Here is a 24,040-nt window from a genome sequence, read left to right on the forward strand (position 1 = left end):
ACCGTTTTTTCTGCGGGACTCCTGCCTTGTTGAGTACGTCTACACTGGAACAAAAGACCAGCAGCGTGGCGATTGCTGACCCGTGTCAGCTGACTCACGCTCAGGGCTCAGGCTGTGAGGCTAAAAATTGCTGTGTGGACATTTCGGTTCAGGCTGGAGTCTGGGCTCTGGGACCCGCCCCTCTCGTAAGAGCCCAAACGTCTACACTGCAATTTTACAGCCCCGCCGCCCAAGCCCTATGACCCTGAGTCAGCTGACATGGGCCAGCTACGGGTGTTGCCGTGTAGACACACCCGTGGTTACAATATGAAGGCAGTTGAATGCTGCCCTGGAAACTGGATTCTATCCCTGCTTCTGCTGTACAGTGCCTATGTGATACTGGACAAATCACGTCAATCAAACTTTTCACAGGCAGTCACTAATTGTGTGTCCTCATTTTCTGGGTGCCATCTTGAGACCCTGGGGTCAGATCTGCAGAGGTGTTGAGCACTCACGGTTGCCAGGGAAGTCAATGGGAGCTGTGCCCCGAACACATAAATTGCTATTTAATGCAAAGTACTTTGAAAAATCAGGTCCTAGCTGCCTCAAACTGGTTGCCCCAAATCACTGAAAACTTTTAACCTTAATCTCTCTGTGCCTCAGTGCCTCTTCTGTAAAATGGGGATAATACCATCCCTGCACCTCCCCGGGTGATGTAAAGATAGACTGGATACTGTCTGTGCAGCACTTGGATAGACAATGATGTGGGCCACAGAAAAGCCCATAAGGGCATTAATGACTCCATCTTCATAGCAGGGTTTGAATAGTGTGCAGTAAAATAACACAGGGGTGCACACTGAACTATGAGGAGAAAACCAAATACTGAATAACTATCCTGTGCACTGAATGAGGCAAGGGTCCTGTGGAAAAAAACAGTATCTGATCATCTAAAAAGATTGTACCATAATGCATACATGCAAGGGGCTGAATTAAGGTTGCACACACAACCTTAATTCTGACATTTTTGAATGACGGAGATTGCAACCGTAATATTTCAATGTAGGGTTTTTTTGTGTGTAATTCATTCAGTACACAGGAGTTTAAATTCTGCTTTAAGTTCAATCTCAGGACCTTAGCACCAGATTCTGATATTCGAACTCAGGTTGAGCAGTGCCTTACTCTTACGAGTGGATGCAAATGGGGCTGAACCTTAGCTGGTGGAGCTGATGTAGCTATTGACTTCAATGGAGCTACGCTGACTTACAACAGGTGACAATCTGGCCTGCTGACTTCAATAGGAACGCTTGGGATAAAGTACTCTTCAGGCTGAGTAAGGATACCAGAACGTGGCCCATAACTAGGGCTCTGTGTCTGTCACGGAGGTGGCGGAAAGTCACGGATTCCGTGACTTTCTGTGACCGCCATGACTTCTGCAGCGGCCGGTGTGGCTGACCCCGGGGTCGCCCAAGCAGCTGGCTCCGGGGCTGGGCCACTGCTGGAGCAGCCCCAGGGCCAGCTGCACCGGCCGCTGCTCAGGCGGTGCGGCTGGCCCTGGGGACCACCTGAGCAGCGATTTCCAGGGTTGCCGGACAGCTGCTGCTCCGGCAGCCCCCGGCAGCTGATGTCATGGCTGGTACCGCCTCTCCCCACTGGTACCAGCAGTGACTCCCCAAGATTTAGTCAGGGATATTTATAGTATAAGTCATGGATAGGTCAGGGGCGTGAAGTTTTGTTTATTGCCCATGACCTGTCCATGACTTTTACTAGAAATACCCATGACTAAATCGTAGCCTAACCCATAACTATGGACCATTTTTTTTTCCTTCTTATGTGGTTTCTCCATTGTGGGAGAGTCGCAACCATGGTGGGCCTGGACTGTGCCTCCCTATTTCCCACAGAAACAGCGACACAAGAAGTTGGTTATAAGCAGTGTTATTTTATGCTTAGAGTGAACCTATCTTATTTGAAGCCTTCTGCATTCCTAGACTTCCTGCATCTTTTACGCCCAGTCCTTATCCCTCAGTATCCCTCACACGTGGGTAATGGAAGGGCAAGAGTTCGAATTTTACGTGGCTTCACCAACCTCACTGCCCATAGCTATAGTTTTAGGGATAACCCCCACAAGATCAGAGCTGGATTAATTTAAAAATAAATCACTCAAGCACTGGAAGGATAGCATGGGACTGTCTAGGATATATATATTAGTCATGACAGCATCATCTAAAACAGTTCAACATGGATTAGAAGATTTGTTGGAGAATTTTTTAAAAATTCACTTTTACTGATTAATCAATGCAGCTGCAGCATTCAGCATTATTAAACTTTTCCTGGGTTCTGATTGGTTCATGTCACCTGTATTGTTCCACTGTAGCAGCCAGCCAATAAATTACTCTTAAAGAAGACTTGGTCTATATTAGAAAAGTTGCATTGGTTTAACTGAATCTATTTTAAGAATCCATTAAATCTAGTTAAACTGGGACATACTTAAAGCGATTTAAGCAAGGATTACACTAGTTTAACTGAATTCAGAAATTCGCTGACACAAAAGCTAAACTGATTTAGAGCAAGAATTAAAGCTGTTTTATCTCACGCAGCAAATTTCCAAATTAAGCTAAATCAATTTAAAACAGGGTTAAATTGGCTGAAGTGTGTCTATGTTAAGAGTTTGTATCAATGTAACTGGATTGATTGACTGACTTTTAAAATCGGTTTGGATAAGCCGGTGCAATATTTCTACTATAGACAAGGTCTAAGTATATGTATGAAAATGACAAGAAACATTAGATAAGTACCTATAGACAGTAGCATCATGGATTATCCGAACTGCTTGAGTGACACTGTTATGTATTGGGGTAAATTGGTAGGGAATATCGGAAACAGACCTGCTAGCAGTTCCTTGGATCAGGGCATTTGGATACAAGGGTTGTGCTCTGTGTGTGTTGGGAGGGGGTTGTGCTCTGTTTGTGGGGTTATGCTCTGTGTGTGTGTGTGTGTGTGTGTACACACATAAATATACACAAAGAAATTAGCTTTACTTTTTCCTCGTCTACAAACTAAACAACCTTGGTCTACATACTAAACAACTAAAATCCTTGGTCATCATTGCTCGAGATTCTAATTGTACCAGACAAACCCTTGTTGCCAAGACACTCACACCGGTAGATAAGGAATTTCCTTGTGTCTCAGTGTAACACACTGGGAGGCAGGGGGCAGTGACTGCAGAACAAGAGATCAATGCTTGAGTGGTTTGGGGTCACAGAAACCCAGCGTTTTCCTTGATTCCCTGTTGCTCGTATTTCACGTTTACACAATAACACGAGGATGCATACCACTGTCCACTCGCTGCAGTGCTGCAATTTAGTTTCTTTCCAGCAGTTGGCACTGCAGTTCTACAACTGACATTTGTCAACACCCTAAAGCAGTGGCTCTCAACCTTTCCTGACCACTGTCCCCCTTTCAGGAGTCTGATTTGTCTTGCGTACCCCAAGTTTCACCTCACTTAAAAACTATCTGCTTACAAAATCAGACATAAGAATACAAAAGTGTGACAGCGCACTACTACTGAAAATTGCTTACTCTCTCATTTTTACCGTATCATTATAAAATAAATCAATTGGAATATAAATATTACTTACACGTCAGTGTATACTATACAGAGCAGTATAAATAGGTCACTGTCTGTATGAAATTTTAGTTTGTATTGACTTCGGTAGTGCTTTTTATGTCGCCTGTTGTAAAACTAGGAAAATGTCTAGATGAGTTGATGTACCCCCTGGAAGACCTCTGGGTACCCCCAGGGTATGCATTCTCCTGGTTGAGAACCACTGCCTTAAAGTAAGAGAGCTCCCATGGGTGTGATGTCAGAGCAGTGGGATGTTTTCTGGTGTCAGAGCTATGGACCTGCAATGCCACTGTTAACGGGCTTCAAACACATTGGCGCCAGCCATTCATCACAGCCTTACGTCACCTAGCTTTCTATGCCGTGTTCTCTCTGTGCCCACAGCCTGCCCTCTATAAGGTGCCATGCCAGTGCGCTCGGACACTAGGCCAAGACTTTAATCCTCATTATGAGGCCCTTTAATAGCATTTGAGCAGGGGGTGGGACTAGATGACCTCCTGAGGTCCCTTCCAACCCTGATTTTCTAGGATTCTATAATTTCGGGGCATGTAGCTTTCAATCCAGGATCCTTTCAATTCCCTACCCCCTACCCTCACCCCCATGTTTACATTTTTATTCCTGCCTCTCAAAGACCCTGTTATTTAGGGACAACCCTGCCCCCCAGCCCTCCCAGTCCTTCAGTCAGAAAAAGCGGGACAGAGCCCCACCTGTGCCTGTCTTTGTTTAAAATACAAAACTCTGCAGCAACAGCTCAGAAGGCTATAGTGACCCCACAGGACACAGCAGTATTTTGGGCCATGCCTCTACTGTACCTCAGTGGTTTTGTTCCTGTTATAAGGCAGTCAGAGCCACGCAGTGTAGATCACTTATTGCCTCTCTTTCCCACCCACCAGGGATCGGGATGTGCGGGGTAACTGGGAGCCAAAGTAAGATCTGGTATCACTAGAGCCCCAGGACAACACACACAAACCTCACTGCCATAAGGAACACCAGCCGCAATCTCAGAGTACTTGGAGCATCACTCGTGGCTCTGCTGGGAGAGTACGATGCCCAATCCCCGCATACCTCTGGCATGTCACCAGGCGGTGGCACAGAGTGCCCGGGCCCCTCTGCAGCGCCCTGGGGCCAGGCGGGCCATGACTGCGGCTCACCTGGATGTTCTTCTCGCAGTCCGTCTGATGGTGCAGCAGGAGCTCGCTCTCCAGCAGGAAGCGCTTGCCGCACTTGTCGCAGATCTGCATGCGGCTGTGGGTGACGTTCATGTGCTTCTCCAAGTACCAGCGGTTGTTGAAGACGCGGGGGCACTTCTTACAGGGGTAGTGCTGCTTCTCTTCCAGCTTGACTTTCGGGCCCAGCCCATCCTGCTCCTTTTTCCTCTTCCTCCCACGCTGGCCCTCCTCTTCCTCCACCACCTTGGCCAGATCCTGGGACCTGGTGGACATGGTGGACTTGGTGGCCTTGGATGACCTGCTCCCCCTGCGGGGCTGCCCAGATTTTTCCCTTTTCACTTCAGACACCTCTTCGTCGTCTTCCTCTTCCTCCTCCTCCTCGGTGGTCTCCTCCAGGTCTTCCTCTTCGCTGTGTTCCTCCTCTTCCTCCTCCCCCACCTCAGCGTCCTCCTCCTCCTCCCCCCCTGCTTCCTCGTTTTCCTCCTCCCCTTCCTCCTCGGTGTCACGTCCATCCCCCTCCGGTCGGCTGATCACGGCGGCAGCTTCGTTGGCGGTGGGCTTCCCTTCCGTCCCCTTGGAGACATTGAGGGTTTGGTTGTTGAGGTTCACCTCCACAATGATCTGCTCCCGGTTGTAAGAGCTCTGGCTGTCCAGATCCTCCTCAGACTCCCCGCCCTCCATCTTACACATGGTGGCCAGGCCACTGTCCTTCTCCTCCTTGTAATACTGCTTGGCAGCCACAGCCGGGAGGTGCTGGTTGCCGTCTCCACCCATTCTGTCCTCTACTCGCACTGAGTAGGGATCATTTCCTTCCCGGGCATAGATCTTGGGGTGTAGAGAGTCCACCTCTTGCTTAATCTCACAGTAGTACTGCGGGGGGACAGAGTTGCCACAGGCGTCGGGGGGCAGGGCCATGTCGCTGGCCATGGCCAGGCTGAGGGATCTGGTGTTGATGAGCTCCTGGCAGGAGGAGGCGATGTTGTTCATCTGCAGCACGGCGGCAGCGTTCAGGACGTCCTGCACATTGGAGGCGTTCACCAGCAGCTTGGAGGTGTAGATGAAGTTGAGGATCTGCTGGAGGCCTTGGGAAGTCAAGGCCTCCAGGGAGAGCTCTACCCGCTGCAGCTGCTTGTTCTGGGTGAAGAGAGAGTGGAAGAACTGGCTGTACGCGGCAAGGACCCCCTTGTGGGCGGGGAAGATGCTCTTCTGCTGAACTAGGACGATGTCCACGTCGCACAGGTCCGGCTGAAACAGGCGCTGCTCGTTCAGTCTGTCCATCAAACACGTGAAGTGGAGGGCTACATCCTCCACCAGAGAGTATTCAGCGGAAGGGTAGTCAGTTGTCTTTTCTACTATCAGCTGCAGGGAGAGAGAAGAAAGGAGATGCAAGAATTCAGGAGCGAAAAACCCTTTCCTTTAAATGGTCCCTCACTTCCCTCCCTGACAACAGAAGCTAGATGCCGAGGGAGGCAGCTTAACCTAGTAGTTAGACCACCACACTGATAACTAATACGCCTGGCTCTACTCCATGACTGATAACTTCTCCGTAACATGGCCCTGGGCTCCACCACCTCCCACGTCTGTCCCCCCACAATTGTGAAGAGGGAACAATAATATCAGCCCACTTCCATAAACTGCTTTGAGATCCCTGGATGACAAGCCCATTGCAAGCATCAGGCTTTATTCTTATCTGCTGTGGTGGGTCTTTGACTTGAGAGAATGGGTTGTCCCTATGTCCTTACCCACCCACTGTGCTCTGGTTATCTCTGCAGACCTCCGGATTCAAAAGAACGAAGCGCTACTGCCTGAGCTGAAAGCCCAGGTCCATAAATGCAACAGCTGACTCAAACCTCCTTACAAGGTCCAGCCACTAGAGGGAGACAAAGCCCCATGTTGATGTTAATATGAGTTCTTTAAGAATTTGGCTACACAGTCTCATCCACAGTGCGAAAGGGAGTTCACGCCAGTTCAAACCTTCCTCTGTCTGAGGAAACTGTCAACAATTTGTGACAAACGCAATTTGTGACTCAATGGATACCTGTTCCCTGGGAACTGGATTGAGAACACCAAACCTACGTCACCATGAACGGCGAAAAGCCCTGCCCACCCTCACCCCATCAACTGTCAGTCATTACCATTCCAACGCAGCGCTGAACGGGTTTAAGTGATCGTTTGAAATGGAGACGAAGGAGCACCTGAGCCACAAAGCAAAGGGGCAAAGTCACTTGGACTACGACTGCAGAGACACGTCCGGAGCTGCCTGGTCCAGACACAGATCAGAATGCCCCCAACTGGTGGGGGGGATTTGGGTTCGGATTGAGGTCCATCTCCACTACAGCACATTAGATACTAGTATCTTCATCCCTGATATGCCCCAAATGCCCAGAAGGAATGGGCCCAACTCCCAGTTGCTCTCTTACGGCACCTGAGGGAGGGACAGAGCATGCAGATACGGGATAAAGAGGACTTTAAGCTACCTTTGCACTCCCCATTATGGCTGGTCAACGTTTTTCATTCAAATTTTTTTTTCCTTCCTATGAAAAATGGCTTTGTTGTCAAAACGGAAACCTTCATGGGACGTATCAGTTGCCAGCAATACTCTTCAGGTTCTCAATGTCAAAACACAACCTGAAAGTTTCAGCCCCAAAATCAAAATATTTCTGTAAAATATTTGAAAACAAAACAAAAAAAAATATCCAGATTTTGGCCAAAGATCTTAGGATTTTCCAGTTTTTTGATGAAAATTTGGGAGAAAAGTACTTTTGCAGAAAAATTTCAACAAGAAAAAATGAAAAGAATTTTCATCATAATGTTTTTCAGGAACAAAAGATCATTTCCCAACCGGCCCTGCTCCCTGCGTTGTGGGGCTGTTCAGGGACCTGCCCAACACCCACCGTATGGCACAGCAGCCTTGGGGCTGTACGAAAAACAGAAAAGTCTTGGGGAGTGCTCTCTGACCATGCCCCCAATCTGCTTCCTACGTAAGAGCTAGTCAGAAAAGGGGCTTTTTTCTACAGAAAATGTTGGTGAAAAAAAAGAATCATTTTCTCCAAAACTCCGAATTTTCAACAGAAAAAGTCGACTCCTTGGAGAAAAAGCAACAACTCAAAATATTTTAGCCAAAACCAAAAATATTCCACTTTGGATACGCTGCCCTGGTGCCTCATGGGAGTTGTCGTTCAGGTACCTCATGCTCCTATTTCTCCTCTCTAGGCCGGGCTGCCTGGTCTAATGACATCTCCCATGATGCCATTTGTGGCTTTCAGTCAAAATATTTCAATGTTTGAGTCTGAGTTTTTGACCCAAAAAAAAAGCGCGTGTGGAAAGCAGACAGTCTCTGTGAAAAATTGAGTTTAGCTGAAAACCCAATTTTCCAGCTAAACAGTTCTGATGGAAAATTTCCCGCCAGTCCTTTCCTCCGATGCTGGGGCTGTGAGCTGGGCTGGCGGAGAGCTACTACATAGCAGCCAGGCAGCCTCGCTACACCGGAGAGCTTGTTCCAACCACTTTAAGGCTCCCCCTATGCTCCTGGAATGGCTCAAAGCATCCTTAGCATAAGTCAGGCCAGCTGTCTTCAGAGCACTTTATAGCTTTAGCCCCTTGGTTCTTTGTTTCAACTGATCAAAAATCCACCATAATAAAGTCATGAGATGAGAGCATGCCCAGGAGAATCTAGGCCTAGCTGCTAGAGAGGCATGCATGCCAGATTGCTGGCCTCCCCCACCCCAACACGCAGCACTAACTAATCTCAGTTATTAGAACTGTTGTGCTTTTTATTCGCAAGCCGTGGATTAAAGACGCCTCCTAACAACTGCGCTGAGAAACGCAAGCAGCAATGGGCTCCCAGCGAAAGTAATTCCAGCCGTATCTGTGAGCGGCAATTAGCTTCCAGCTTCTTGTGGTCCTGGCAGAGGGGCAGCGGGGGAGAGATTTAGTCAGAATATGGAAGTGACCTAGAACTCTGGATGAAGATTTCAGATGCTAGAAAGATTAACCCTTTCCCTGCCCCAGGTACAAGGTATCACTAAGGTATCACTAAGGCACTGATCTCCCTGGTACCCAGGGGTGTGTGTGTGTGTATATATATATATATTATATATATATATATATATTTGGGCTGTTTCAGCCCAAATACTCAATTCAATTAAGAACTGGTGACTTTAAGCCTAACAAAAATTTCTAACCTGGGCGGTTTGAAGTTAGGCCCCTAAATTCTTATTGCAGACACTTGATTTTCAGAGATGATGAGGACTCAGTCACACGCATGAGGACCCAAATCTCTGAAAATCAGGTGTCTAAATAAGAATTTAGGTGCCTAACTTTAAATACCCAAATCTGAACATTTGGGGTAAAACTGCCAAAGGAGTCTATAAGCCCCATTTTCCAACGTGACGCAGAAACCTAAATCCCATAGACATTTTCAAATTTTACTTGTTAGCCTTAGGACAAATAAAGGAAATACACACACAGGCGTGCCACCTACTCACCCTGTGGAACTCATTGTTGCAGGAGAAAGCAACAGAGAGTCCTGTGGTACCTTTAAGACTAACAGATGTATTGGAGCATAAGCTTTCGTGGGTGAATACCCACTTCGTCAGACGCATGACCCACGAAAGCTTGTGCTCCAATACATCTGTTAGTCTTAAAGGTACCACAGGGCTCTGTTGCTTTTTACAGATCCAGATACAAACCTCACCACCTTCTGCTCCCAGTGCAAGGTGCATTTCTCAGACCGCGCCTTCTCTAATATAAAACACAGAGCAACAGGTATCTATATTAAAAAAAAAATTACAAAAACTGCACACGCTTCTCCCCCGGGGAGAGGCTGAGAGAACAAACAACATGTGACAGATGTTAGTCACTTAATGCACGACTGTGATAAGCACACAGATACTACAGTGATGAGCGCAGTATAAGAACCTATGTAGAATAGAAGAGACTGAATGAACTGATACAGGGAAAGTGCCTCCAGATCCAAATTGAGGCACGTTGGCCGTAAAGCAAGGGGAAAACCAAACCAAACCAAACCACAAGAGATCCAGAGGAAGCCAACGGCTCACGTTCACGGTGGAAAGGCCAGAAGGGATCTTTGCGATCATCTAGGTTCACCTCCTGCATAACACAGGCCACCAAAGTTCGCCCAGTAATTCCTGAATCAAGCCCAGTAACTTGTGGCTGTGCTAGAGCGTTACTTTTAGAGCGATGTCCTATCCGGATTTAAATAAAATAGTAACAATCCCCAGCGCTGACACAGTGCTTGTCATCAATGGACCTCAAAGCCAGTATCAATATCCCCCTTTTAGAGATGCGGAAACTGAGACGGACCGAGGCGAAGCGACTTGCCCAAAGTCACTAGCAAGCCAGCCGCAGAGCCAGGAATAGAAACCCAGGTCTCCTGATTCTCAGTTCAATGCTCTATCCACAAAAGGCAGCACCGACCAAGACTCCAAGTAGTAGAAGATCCACCACGGCACCTGGTGAGCTCTTCTAAGAGTTAGGAGTTTTTCAGCCACCAGTTCAGTGACGCGTCAATCGCATTGGGAGGCTAAAAAGAATTAAAATAAAACCTCTCTCCACTGGGGAGCAGCACATGATGTGGCCACATTCCCAGGTACACCTCTACCCCGACATAACGCGACCCGATATAACACGAATTCGGATATAACGCGGTAAAGCAGCGCTCCAGCGGATCAAAGCATGTTCGATAGAACGCGGTTTCACCTATAACACGGTAAGATTTTTTGGCTCCCGAGGACAGCGTTATATCAGGGTAGAGGTGTATATAGAGTGCCCGGGTATGCAAGACCCTCCCTGCAGAGGAAAGAGTCATCCAGAGCACCGACCCTTGTCAGCAGTTTCAGTAAAGCCTCCAAGAGCTGAATGGGCCCTGAGGACTGAACACCCCTCCTGGCTTCTCAAGAGCATGTTGGCTGGCAGGGCAGCGGGGGTGCAGTGTGTTCTGCATTTCGCCATTCCTAGTCTGTGGCCAGCTGAAAGAAGTCCCACGGCAGGGCCTTCCACCCAGCTCCTGGAGGGTACATTTATAAGCAAGGTTATATATAAATGGTTCTGATGATGGACAGACAGGAGTTTTTTCCCCCCTAACTCATTAATCGCTTGAGTGGGGGCCAGCGTGATTTTCCAGCTGCGGGAGCACAGCCCCTCCAGCTGGGAATTAACAGGTGTTATGTGGGCGTATGGAGAGGGGAGACCACATTCCACACAAACCTCGTCTGTTTCAGAAGCAGCTCTGAAGACCAAGGGCACGATTCTCATCTACACGATCGCCCTCTTGGCCCCACACTGGCAGTGTAAACAGGGCCTTACAGGGAGAGTAAACTTACACCCACCTGAAGGCTCCTATACCCTGCCAGAGCGATGCCAAGGGGCACTGACGTAAATGAGAATCGGGCCCCGAACGACTAGACAAGAGCGGCAGCATGCAAGTGCCATGCTCCTTCCTCCTCGACATGGGCTGTGACACTGCGGGATCCAGGGGAAAGGCACCACAGGGCACACACCACGTACATCTCACACTAAGTCTGGGGAAAGTCACAAGAGAGCCAGCGTGCACTCGGCATCAATCACCGCAAGCATGCAGCAGGCACAGCGTTCCTCCTGCTCAACCCAAGAGCTGGAATTTATAGTAAAAGACCTGAGGGTCCATTTGGCGTCTTTCCTCAAACCACAAAAGGAACCAAATGAGCATGTAGGCTTGTAGTGACTTCAGCTGCTTCCCTCCCCTGCTACCACTGAGTGTCTCTGAGCTGAGCACGATCAGAACCTCAGTGGCGCTCAGTGTTCGCTGCATACTGCAGTAAATACTGCACTGTACACACACACACACACACACACACGCACACACATTACAGTGAGATAAACCCAAAGGTTGCAGACAACAATTATTGTCTAAAACACACACACACACACACACACACACACACACACACACACAGAGGGAGCTGGGGCTAGAACGTTGGCCCTACAGTTCTAGAGGATAAAAATTACAGCCCTTTATTACTTCAGAGCGCCCTTAGGCGAGAGTATGTATCTCTCTATCCATCCCTGGCTGGTCTACATGGGAAAGTTTTTTCTATATAACCAAAGGTGTGAATTTAACCAGAAATAACCATCCTGGTGTAACCCCCCTGCACACCACTTATTCTGGTGTAAGAGTACCTTTTTTTTCCAGTTTAGTTCATGCTGCTTGGGACAGCGTGTAAGTTAAACTGAAAACAACCCTTTTATAGCAGAATAATAGAGCAGCCATACGCTGGAGGGATTGTTCTATACCAGTAGAACGATACCTGGATAACTGCTAAAACTTTCTCACGTAGAAAAGCCCTTAGGCACATAAGCAGCCCTTACCATCGGGGTATCTGAGAACCTCGCACTATTTACTGTGTTTCTGCTCTCAACACCCCTGTAAGGTAGGGAATGTATTATCCCCTCTAGTGAATATGGAACTGCCCTTTGAGAATTTATTACTGCTGCATGTTGGGCCTGGCTATCGGGATGGTGTTTTCTGTGTTTGGGTTTAAGTATTTCTCACTCAGTCGAGAGTAGAGGGAAGAAGGAAAGGATGACCTAGACAGCTACCAGCTGACACGGAAGACTGTTAAAGGGACAATGCAAGGACTATTAGTCCAGTGATGCTAGCTCAACCCCGACTGAGCCTACCGGACTGGATCAACCAGCACGGGACAAAGCTCACCAAGACTTGAATAAGCCTCCTGTAGGACAAAGAAGGCTGGCAAGATTTAACAGGACAGAGAGTGTCTTGGGGAGTGCAGGGGAAACCAGACGGAAACCAGAATCAGACCCAGGAACATACTGAGTGTGTCTGGAGAATCTAGGCCAGGCAGCCCTTCTGGGGTGGTAGGCCTTTAGGTAAGATAGATGAGTATAGGCTGTTTGTTAATGTAAAATCATTTTTCCTCTAGTGCTTGTTCCTACACTGGCTCCCCGAGGGAAGAAAAGCGGGTGCCTGCACCCAGTCGGACCTGCAGAGCAACATTCAGGTGGTGTCACCAGATCATGGTCTGAGAGGGGAAGAATGGAGAACTCCGCCCGGACACAGGAAAAGGGCAAGAGGCCCAAGACCTGAGGCGCTACCCTCAAGGGGGCCAGAAGTGCAGCTTGCCTTGTAACCATGACATCCTCACTTTTGTCATCGATTCCTAGATTTCAAGGCCGGAAGGGTCCACTGTGATCATCTGGTCTGACCTCCTGCATCCCATAGGCCAGAGAACGCCCCCCCCCCAAAATTCCTAGAGCAGAACTGTCACAAAAACATCCTATCTTGACTTAAAAATTGCCAGTGATGGAGAATCCACCATGACCCTTAGTACATTGTGCACCTTGTCTATTTAGAGGTGGGGAATTGAGACACAGAAAGACAAAGCGACTTGCCCAAGGTCACTCAGCAAGTCTGTGATAAAGCAGGAAGTTGAACCCAATTCTCCCAAGTCCCAGTCTAGCCCCCTAATCACTGCACTGTGCTACCTCAGACAGAAGGAATATATCCCTTGTCTACAAGTAGCCCACAGGATAACATCACTCGCTCATACACCCAACGCTAGTATGTCACAATGTATACTAGCTTCTAATTTTTACTAGGCTACGTTTCCCATTTTTCCCCCCCACTTCACTTCAGTGCTAAGTTACGTGGCTACTTTATCCAACATGGTTTCTCTCACTGTTATGGAAGATGGCATTGTCTTCTTGATCCCCTAGCCATAAGTACAGACCTTGCAGAATGAGAGGGCCCCGGGCATGGTGAACAGTGCAAAACCAAAAGTTTGGTCTTTTTTGCATCCATTAAATGAAGACTCAAAAGGAAAAAAAAAGCTGTACGCAGGGCGGTTTTCCTGAATGAAATCTGTGTTGTTAAGCAACTGGGATAACTCATCCCCTCATCCCCCGCACCTCTGCCCAGCAGGGTCAGCAAACCATCGGAACAAATCAATAGCGACTTCTCAAGCTAATGGAAAATAATGGAAAATACGGCAGATGTTGCTCAGCCTCACGAGTCAAGTCTGGTTTCTTTAGCCACCTGCCTGGGCACATTTTCACTCAGGGCTCCTAGGTCAGCCCCAGAATGGATTTATTGAAGTCAGGGGGGGGGGGGGTTGCTGCTCACTTGAAGAGCAGCTGGCCTAGCTTCCTCTAGGTTCTTGGACAGAGAACAGGGCGCAGCGCAAGTTCCCAACGCAGTCTCTCAAAAGGTGCTGCATCCTGCCTGCCAAACCCACACACCTGTTAAAGGCAATTACACAATTACAGTACATAACACTCCAGCTCACCTTTTTTAACTCATTATCAGCCCTGGTTAGGATGACTTAAGTTGCTTTATTTCTTGTTGCCTAAGGCAAGGCATCACCTGGAAAAATGTAAAGTCATGCCGCAGCTGTTTAGTAGCGGCCCGAGGCTAGAGAACGGTATAATTGGTTGCTCCCTTTCTAGCTGTACTTTCCTTTCCTTTTGAATAGTAAAGGTCCCTAAATCCTACAATGTGTCTTGCAGCTTGGGAGCAGTGCCAGACGGGGATCTAATCACCCCCAGCAAGAGAGAAACCCCTCCCTCTTAAGCGTCTGCCACCTGCGACTGTCCACAGCCAGTATAACATAGGGTATTTAAGCCGCAACTCTAGGAACAGATTCATACAGTCTAAGGCAGCGGTTCTCAAACTTTTCTGCTGGTGACCCCTTTCACATAGCAAGCCTCTGAGTGTGACCCTCCCTTAAATATATCAAAAAGTGTTTTTAATTTATAACACCATTATAAATGCTAGATGCAAAGCGGGGTTTGGGGTGGAGGCTGACAGCTCGCGACCCCCCACGTAATGTCCTTGTGACCCCGTGAGGGGTCCCGACCCTCAGTTTGAGAATCCCTGTTCTAAGGCCGGACAGGACCACGGTGGTCATCTAGTCTGACCTCCTGCATAACACAGGCGTTAGAACCTCACCCGATTTCTGCATCAAGCCCCGTTTGAGCTATAGCAACTCTTGTAGAGAGACAGCCGTCTTGACTTAAAGACCACAAGCCATGGAGACTCCACAGTGTTCCTAGATAAGTTATTCCAATGGCTGGCTAGCGAACAGGAGCCGCAAACAGGGGAGTTCTGAGAGGGAGGCAGATACACCTAACAAACGTATTCTCAATTTAGGCCAATAATCCCTCCCCAAAAAACAAAGAACAAACAAACAAACAAGACCTCTGCATGCGTAAAAATAATCCAACAGCAGAATGGGGGCTGTCCAGTTTATTGCAACATGTGCGATTCCTGCCTTGTGAGCAGATGGGTGCATTTGGTGCAGGTAACTCATGGTCCTCAGAGACCGAGTACAGGCTCTGGAGACCGGAGTGGCTGAACTGGAGGAGCTAAAGGAGACAGAGAGGTACACAGAGGAGACTTTCTGGGACACAGCAGAGTGGTCCCACCCCCAGACTGACAGCCTTGTTTGGGAGGATAAAAGTCTTGAGGAAGAAGATCAAGCTGGAGTGGAGGAAATGATCCCATATCTGAGACTCTCCTTCTAGGTGATGTCATGGTATCCTCTCGCACTGAGGATACCCCTCCAGGGGAAGGGACCCCCATTATTAGGAGGAGACAGGTAATAGTTATGGGGGATTCGATCATTAGAAATATAGATAGTTGGGTTTGTGATGATGGGGAGAACCGCATGGTGAATTGCCTGCTGGGTGCCAAGGTTGCAGCCCTCTTGAGACATCTAGACAGACTTCTGTGCAGTGATGCAGAGGAGCCAGTGGTCATGCTACATCTAGGCAGGAGAGGGTTGCCAGGAGTCCCGTTTTCGACCAGAATGCCCGGGCCGTTAAAAGTCCTGTCAGCGGCGCAACGGCGCTAAAGCAGGCTCCCTGCCTGCCGTGGCTCCGCACGGCTCCCGGAAGCAACGGCATGTCCCCCCTCCAGCTCCTAGGCCTAGGGGCAGCCAGGGGGCTCTGCATGCTGCCCCCACCCCAAGTGCTGGCTCCACAGCCAATGGGAGCTGAGGGAGCAGCCCCTGCGGACAGGGCAGTGTGCAGAGCTGCCTGGGTCACACCTCTGTGTAGGAGTTGGGGGGGGAGGGGGGCAACATGCCGCTGCTTCTGGGAGCCCATACCCCCTCCCACACCCCAACCCCCTGCCTCTGCCTGGAGCCCCCTCCCATGCTATGAAACCCTTGGCTCCGCTCCACAGCCCGGAACCCCCTCCTGTAACCCAAACCCCTCATCCCTGGCCCCACCCTAGAACCTGCACCTCTAGCCAGAGCCCTCACCCCCTCCCGCACCCAACCCATTGCCTCAGCCCGGAGCTCCCACTCCCACCCACAGCCGGAGCCCTCATCCCCTCCCGCACCCAACCCCCCGAGCCAGCCCGGTGAAAACGAGCGAGTGAATGAGGGTGGGGAGAGCGAGTGACCGGGGGGGGGGGGGGGGGGCGGGATGGAGTGAGCGGAGGGCAGGGCCTTGGAGAAGGAGCGGGCCCTAGGAGGAGGGGCAGGACAAGGGTGTTCAGTGTGGTGCAAGTAGAAAGTTGGCAACCCTAAGATAGGAGAGACGTCCTGGAGGCCAAATTTAGGCTGCTAGGTAAGAGAGTGAAGTTCAGGACTTCTATAGTAGCATTCTCTGAAATGCTTCCCGTGAAATGCGCAGGACCTATTAGGCAGAACTGCAGGGTCTCAGCGTGTGGAAGAGACGATGGAGGGATTTAGGTTTGTTAGGAACTGGAGAACATTTTGGGAAAGGAGGAGCCTGTACAGAACAATGGGCGCCACCTAAACCAAAACAAAACAGATTCCTGACATGTAAAATTAAAAGGATGGTTGCCAACCCTCAAGATTGCCCTGGAGTCTCCAGGAATTAAAGATTAATCTTTAATTAAAGATGGTGTCATGTGATGAAACCTTCAGGAATACATCCAACCAAAATTGGCAACCCTAGGGAACGCTGACAGGTGCAGAGGATCACATGGTTTGGACAGAGACATCTCTTTGGGGAGGATTTATTAAAAGAATACTATGTATTGGAGTAAAGAGGAGAGGATCGAAGTTGATAAAGTAAAGGTGGGAACTGAAGAGAAACAGTCAAATGAAAAACAATCCCATTCAATTACATCACATGAAGGCAGACAACTAAATACGGACACATTTTATAAGTACTTGTATACAAATGCTAGATGTCTAAACACTAAGATGAGTGAACTTGAGTGCCTGGTCTTACATGACCATATAGATATAAGAGGCATCACAGAAACTTGGTGGAATGATGATAATCAGTGGGACACAGTAATATCAGGGTACAAAATATACAGGAACAAAATATATGGGAATGGCAGGGTAGGCCAGGCTGGTGGGGGAGTGGCACTATATGTGAAAGAAAGCGTAGAGTCAAATATAGTAAAAATCCCAAATGAATCAAACTGTACCATAGAATCTCTATGGATAGTAATTCCATGTAGGAATATACTTCCGACCACTAGACCACCAAGATGGTGATGGTGACTGTGAAATGCTCAGGGTGATTACAGAGGCTACAAAAACAGAAAACCCAATAATAATGGGGGATTTCAACTATCCCTAAGTGGGTATGTGTCACCTCAGGATGGGATGCAGAGATAAAGTTTCTAGACACCATGAGTGACTGCTTCTTGGAGCTCCTAGTCCTTGAACCCACAAGGGGAGATGCAATTCTTGATTTAGTCCTAAACGGCGCACGGGATCTGGTCCAAGACAGCAGAACGGCTCGGCAATGGTGACCATGATGTAATTAAATTTAACATCCTTGGAGGAGGAAAAATACCAAAGAAACCCAGCACAGTAGCGTTTAACTTCAAAAGGGGGAAGTTATATCATATATCACAATGAGGAAGCCAAATAAGCGGAAATTAAAAGAAACAGTCACAAGAGTGAAATGCCTGCGAGCCGCATGGAAACTTTAAAAAACACCCAAATAAAGGTTCAAACTAAAAGTATACCCCAAATCAACAAAAACAGCAAGGGACCCAAATATGCCACCCTGGCTAAGCCACAGAGTAAAAGAGACTGTCAGAGGCTGAGACACCTGGTCACTGGTGTTGCTGCAGCATGAAGAAGGCTGCAGGCCCAGCTATGAGCAATTAAACATTTACTGTTGGGAGACTGTGAGCGCCTCAGTGGTAATCACTGGCCTAACATGTACTTGGGAGGATATACGGGGAAGGAACAGAAAGAAAGGGGAGGTGCAGAAAAAAAAAACGGAGAGGAAAAATGACTGGTGGGGAGAAAGTGAATAAGGAAGTGTTATTTACCCCTTCACATAACACACAAACCAGGGGTCACCCAATGAAATTAACAGGCAGCAGGTATAAAACAAACAGAGGGAAGTATTTCTTCACACCACACTCAGTCAACCTGTAGAATGCGTTGCTGGGGGATGTTGTGAAGGCCGAAAGTGTAACTGGGTTCAAAAAAGAACTAGATCAGTTCACGGAGGATAGGTCCATCAACGGCCGTTAGTCAAGATGTGCAGGGACGCAACCTCATGCTCTGGGTGTCCCTAAACCTCTGACTGCCAGATGACAGGGGATGGATCACCCAATGGTTGCCTGTTCTGTTCATTCCCTCTGGGGCACCTGGCATTGGCCACTGTCAGAAGACAGGATCCTGGGCTAGATGAACCATGGGTCTGACCCATATTGGCCGTTCTTATGCTCTTATTCTTATGTAATGGTTAATTTTCCTCGCTGTTAAAAATTTGCACCTTATTTCTAGTCTGAGGCGTCAGCTTCCAGCCAAAGGGTCTCATTATGCCTTTTCCTTATCACCTTCAAATCTGCTACTGACAACCAGCACAGCCTCCTGCAGAGCGCGAGACCCTCTCATATGCCAATAAAAGGACAGTTGTTCTGGGTGGGTCTGATCTGAGGCCCTTTACTATTTATTATTTGCATTGCCGTAATGCCTAGAAGTACTCCTGCCTGATGCTCGGCAAAGCACGTAATAAGGCCCAGTCCCTGCCCCAAACAGTGCCCGACATAAATAGGAAGGACGGGTAAAGGGGTCGGGGAGGGGGGAGGAAACAGCCCAAGGTTACACTGCAGTGCAGTGGAAGAGCTGGGAACAGAAACCCCCCTCTCTCCCTAGGCCAGTGCCTATCCACTACGCAGCACTGCCTTCCGTATTGGACAGAAGAACATTTGAAGCAGAGGTTGAATTTTTTCATTTGAAATGTTTGGAGCAGGAAGGGGGTTACAAAAGAAATGGCTTTTTGATCAAAACAGAAATTTCAGTGGGAATTTTTTTTCGAGGGGGGGGGAGTGTTTGTTGAAAAAAAAAATCTGACAAATTTCGATTTTTGGTCAGAAAAATTGTCGGGTTTTCAATGAAACACTTTTGCAGCGTGTGGATGTGCGTCGCCTGCCAGGATTATCTGGGTACATCTCATTTAATGCGGGGCCTCGGGCACTTCAGTCCTGTGGCACATAATAGCCTTCTGTGGGCTATAACACTTGGGTCTCATTCCGGTTGCTGGGTTCAGTGTGCAGGTGTTGGGTGGCGGTGGTGGCCTGTGATCTACAGGAGGTCAGGCTAGAAGATCTGGGGGTCCCTTCCGGCTTTAAACTCCACGACTCGAACTTTTTCATCATTTTTGGTGGGAACAAAAATCATCTCTTGAGCAGCTTGAGTGCGAGGGCCAGAAAGCGGGGGCAGAACAGGCCGATCCATTCCATGTCTGCTTGGCTCCACTCTGATCCGTACAAAGGAGACCTAGGGGATGTCCACGTGGTGGGCCAGTACTCTCAGCAAGTGGAGAGGAACAAAGCTTTTGTTGCCCATTTTCCTTTAGCGGCCTCGGGCATGGAACAGGAAGGGAAGAGGTGACGGAAGCTTGAAGCAACAGGCCCTTATTGATGGAAGCAAAATACCCGAGTCTGATTATATCTACCAGAAACTAAAAACAATCCGAGCCCAACTGCCCTAAGAAATTGTTTTGAAAATATTGGGGTCGATTTAAAGAAAGACCCTAGTGCCCTGTGGGGGGGGGGGGGGGGGGGGGGCAGGGAAAGAGCCAGGTAGCATCCATCATCCACCTCGCTGCAGCTTATGAAGGCAGAAGCACACGGGCAGGCTCTTTAGGAGAGCGACAGGTCTCACCGACAGTGCCTGACAGCTCTGGTTTCTGCCCGCAAAGCTGCAAGCAGGCTGCAGACCCACGGTGAGATCTGGGGATCTATCTATGATGATAAACTGTATTTTTTTTTTAAAAGGATCGTTACTTGGACAGCTCTGTGCGTGGCGCTGGGTCATTACTAAAACAGGAATTCACTAGACTCTAGAGTGCAGACTGCTTGCCAGGGATACACTTGGAATGCTATGTGGGGGGGACCCTACCTTACTGAATGGACCTGTGTCCCCCCACGTATAAGCCAACCTCCAGTTGAGTGAGGATGAAACTAACAAGCAAGTGATGCCAATATAAGTCGACCTCCACAGATGCAGCCATCTCAGTACTGCCTTGCTCCTCGTGACCTTCTCCCCAGCCTCCCCAGAGATCTCCTGGCCTTGCAAGACTTGACCCTAAGCTTACCACACACCTCCATTCCTCTTACTCAACTCTGGGTTACTGTAATTCACTCACATATCAGCCCCCACCACCCAGCTGAGGGCATGAGGGCCAGATCCTCAGGTGGTGCAAGTCAGCACAGCCAATGGAGCTACAACAGCTGAGGATCTCGCCAAACATCGTCAAACAAGCCTCCAGCTGCAGAGAGTTTGGATGCGCTTTCTCCCAGTGCACCTGCTCTGAAATTTGCAGCGGGGGAATATTTCAGAGGACAGAGAAGGCTCAGAGACTTCCTGGCTTACTGCACCACCCCATTTTGATGAGCCCAGCACTAAATCCAGGAGCACCCCGGTAACTCATCAAGGTCTGAGCCCACCACCTGGAAGTTTCAGATCGGATCCAGCATGCTCCTTGGAGACACTGTGCTCTGCAAAGGGAAACGCAGCAAAGAGCAGCTCTCCGAGTGTTACATTTCACTCCAGTGCCACTGTGCTTCATTTACTCAGGGGAGATGGGATGACTCACTTCATACTCCGCGTGTTAGAAATAAATACTTCCCTCCCTCTTCTTGATCAATGGCCAACGAAAGATTCTTTCTGATGCCCACGGTGCTGCCAACTCTTGAAATTTGATTGCAAGTTTCACAATAGTCTCAAAGTTCCCAGATCCTGGACTCATGTTAATACCCAAGAACCTCAGCTTTCATCTAAAAACAAAGACAGGTCTCTAGGCCTTCTGGTTGCAAAGAGAAGTACGAAAACCTGAACTTTAATGGTTAAAACACCAGAAGAAAAATTTAAAACCCCTAAACATTTACTTTTTTTTTTTAAAATCTCGTGGTTTTTAAAGACAACCTCAAGATTATTGGAGGTCCAGCTGGCAATTTTTAAATGTGTGGAGTTGGCAATGCTGGGTCCAGGAACAGTTGCGCTGTTACTATTTGTACAGTGCTGTCAGTGTTCATGGCGCTGTGCAAACAATGAGGCCCAGCACCGGAGGAAGTTACAGTCCGATTTGGGCAGGGATTTTCTGGGACCACTGCGATCAATTAGTGATCAGGGTCTGGCTGGGAGCAGGTAGTGACTGAATGAAGATCAGGGTTGGATGGGCGAACAGAAAAAGCAGCAATGATAATGAAAGACTTCTCCACTTCTATCACACTTCCCCCATAGGCACAAAACACCCGTCAGCTGTTCTCTAGGCCCTTGAAAATCCCATCTGATGTGCAGGTTTCCCTGCTGTGCAGGGTCAATACCATTGAACAACACTGAGTCCCTGTTTAAAACAAAGAGACCCCAAACACACCGGAAAGGCCCAAGTCTGTAGTAATCTCTTTTTCCTTTCAGATGAAAAAAAACTAACTCCAAGATGTTAGGTGATGACTCTTAGCAAGTCAGTAGGAAAGCTATGGAGAGAACCCAGGAGTCCTGATTTCCAGCCCCATGCTAGAACCACCTTTCTTAGCGTGATGCTGCACCATCATTTGCTTAACCTCACACTTCAGTTCTCGCTGGAAAAGGCCTTCGCTTCTCAACGACTTCTACTGTCAACGATCCAGGACCAGCCAAGCTTATTCCTTGACCGTGACTAATTCTTGCCCAACACGGGAATTGCACCTAACTGCTTCCCCAGCTGGTTTCCCTCCTTTTCTGACACACCCACATGCTGTCAACCTCCTCCCTTTTTTCTAGGCATTCAGTTGATTTTATTCCCAGTTCTCGTGGATGCACTCACCAGAGAAGCATCATTGGCGGAAGTGCTAACCAGGGACGATAGGCCAGCTCCGCGGACCAAGCGTCCCCCCAAAGTGGAGGCTGTGTTTTAAGTTTAACAAATTAATTCTGCATACGTGAAATCCGTAACCCCATGCTCATAGTTTACCCCACCAGGCAGCTCTAATCAATCCCAGAATCAGAGATGACAACACGCATCTTAGCTGCATCTTGCCAATGACCTAAACTTTGCTTTTCAGCAGCAGATTTTCTCGTTATGGATATCAGACGCTTTCATGCTCTCTGTGACGTTGCCCTCCATTTGGAATACATCCACGTGAGGGATAATCCGATAACCTGTTCCAACGGGTAATGACCCTCACTGTTAAAAAAAATAATGGGTCCTGTTTCTAGTTTGGAATTTACTGACTTAGTGTTCTGGCCACTGATCTTGTTATGCCTCCGTCTCCTGCTTTTGATTCGTCTTTCAGTTTGGCAGGAACACGGCGACCCTGGCACGAGGGAACCGCCATCCGGTCCATAAACCAAACGTCTGACTCAAGAGAAGCAAGAACCCTGGGGAAGCAGTGGAAGCCGGCTGGAGCCCCCTCCCGCCACTTTCACAGGTGAGAGAATATACTTGTGTTCTATGCAATGGACTTCTCCGGGCTCTGGCAATGCCAACGCAAAATCAGTGCCTGGATTGACAGCCCCAGAGACCAAAGAGCTCGCTATCCACAGAGCAAGTACAGCGTGGACTGGAGCAGTGTTAACATCAATCCACAAATCCCCACCACACCATGACCTGGAGAGACACTGATTCCAATCTCCAGCCCCCATACAGGTCATGGAAACCATGGGAGAGGAGAGGCGACTTTTAACTTATTTATTGTTAGGAGATACAGCCGGTGCAGCCCAGCTTAATTCATCCCAAAATACCAGTGCCACTACTTTTATTGTCGACTCACCCTCCCTCGTCCTGGGGCACTCCCAATCCAGTGTCACCGACTCAAGCCCAACTAGCTGCAAACGAATTGAACCAGGCAGCTTGCAGGACAGACAAAACCAAATCAGGGTCTGAACCCGATGCGTGGCGTTGGCTTGGGTCTGTGAATAAAAGGCAAAGCAAGGAAGGACCCAGGCAAGCGGTTTTTTGGCATCTCTCACTGGCACTTAGTGACCTCTGAGATCACCATGCCCCCTGCATTGGAGCTAACAGCTTTGCTGGCAATTTGTTTGGAGGGAGCTGGGCCAGTCCCCCCCCGGCTTGGCCCGACTTGACAGCGTCAAAACGTTATGGCTTGCCCGGAGCTGCAATGCTATTCCCAGGAACTCTAATAACTCTGTTCTGTTGGGGACCGATGTTAGACTTTAAATATTTGGGCAGGAGGGAAGGGGTTAATGCATTCCACTCAGAGGGGCGGGAGGGAATTATTAAAGCCACCTGCAGAAAGCGAGAGCAGCCGCCAGCATGTATTATGAAAGGAGCCACAAGAAAGAGCAGAGGCATAACGGCAGCTCGCCAGCACATGGAAATGGAGGAGATAAGATCACAGCCACAGGCCCTCGCTCCTCCTGGCCAGTCCTATTGCATCACAGGGTATGTGCCCCTCTGGACATCCTTCAGCCAAGGGATATTTGTGTTTATTATAGTCACAGGGCATAGTGCCAAGTGCTGAAATGCAGAAGTGGTCCGGATCACAGGAAGGTTAGAACCCTTGGAGCTCTCATCAGCGTCCGGGGTAGCTTCGGGGGCTCAGAAACTCAGGCTCAGACCCTGCCTTTGTTTGCATGGAAGCCTCACAACATCCCCGGTAAGTCTAGTGACAAGGGACCGTCCGCAGGAGGTGTTATGGCAAAGGATGAAAACAGGAGCGGCTTTCCCAGAATTCTGTGCTGCCCGGAAAGACGCTCGAGCGTGTTTGAGATCTGGGCTCGGCCATACCCTGCTTTACTGTTTCACCCACCTCCAAGGATGCTCTCTGCTATTTTTAAGTTAAAACTAGAGCTGGTTG

At 48.7% G+C, this 24,040-nt stretch overlaps 1 protein-coding gene across 3 annotated transcripts in view; it reads right to left on the reverse strand.

Moving 5' to 3' along the window:
* Positions 1–24,040, reverse strand: part of ZBTB47 (zinc finger and BTB domain containing 47) — a 94,580-nt gene that overhangs the window by 22,575 nt on the left and 47,965 nt on the right. For all 3 annotated transcript variants that reach the window (XM_005286310.4, XM_005286309.4, XM_065582616.1), the window contains exon 2: positions 4,750–6,126. In XM_005286310.4, the coding sequence (XP_005286367.1) occupies positions 4,750–6,045 (1,296 nt within the window). In that variant the 5' untranslated portion in view covers positions 6,046–6,126. The remainder of the gene's footprint in view (positions 1–4,749; positions 6,127–24,040) is intronic.

This window comes from Chrysemys picta, chromosome 2 (assembly GCF_011386835.1).
Source record: "Chrysemys picta bellii isolate R12L10 chromosome 2, ASM1138683v2, whole genome shotgun sequence".
Classification (NCBI taxonomy): Eukaryota; Metazoa; Chordata; order Testudines; family Emydidae; genus Chrysemys; species Chrysemys picta.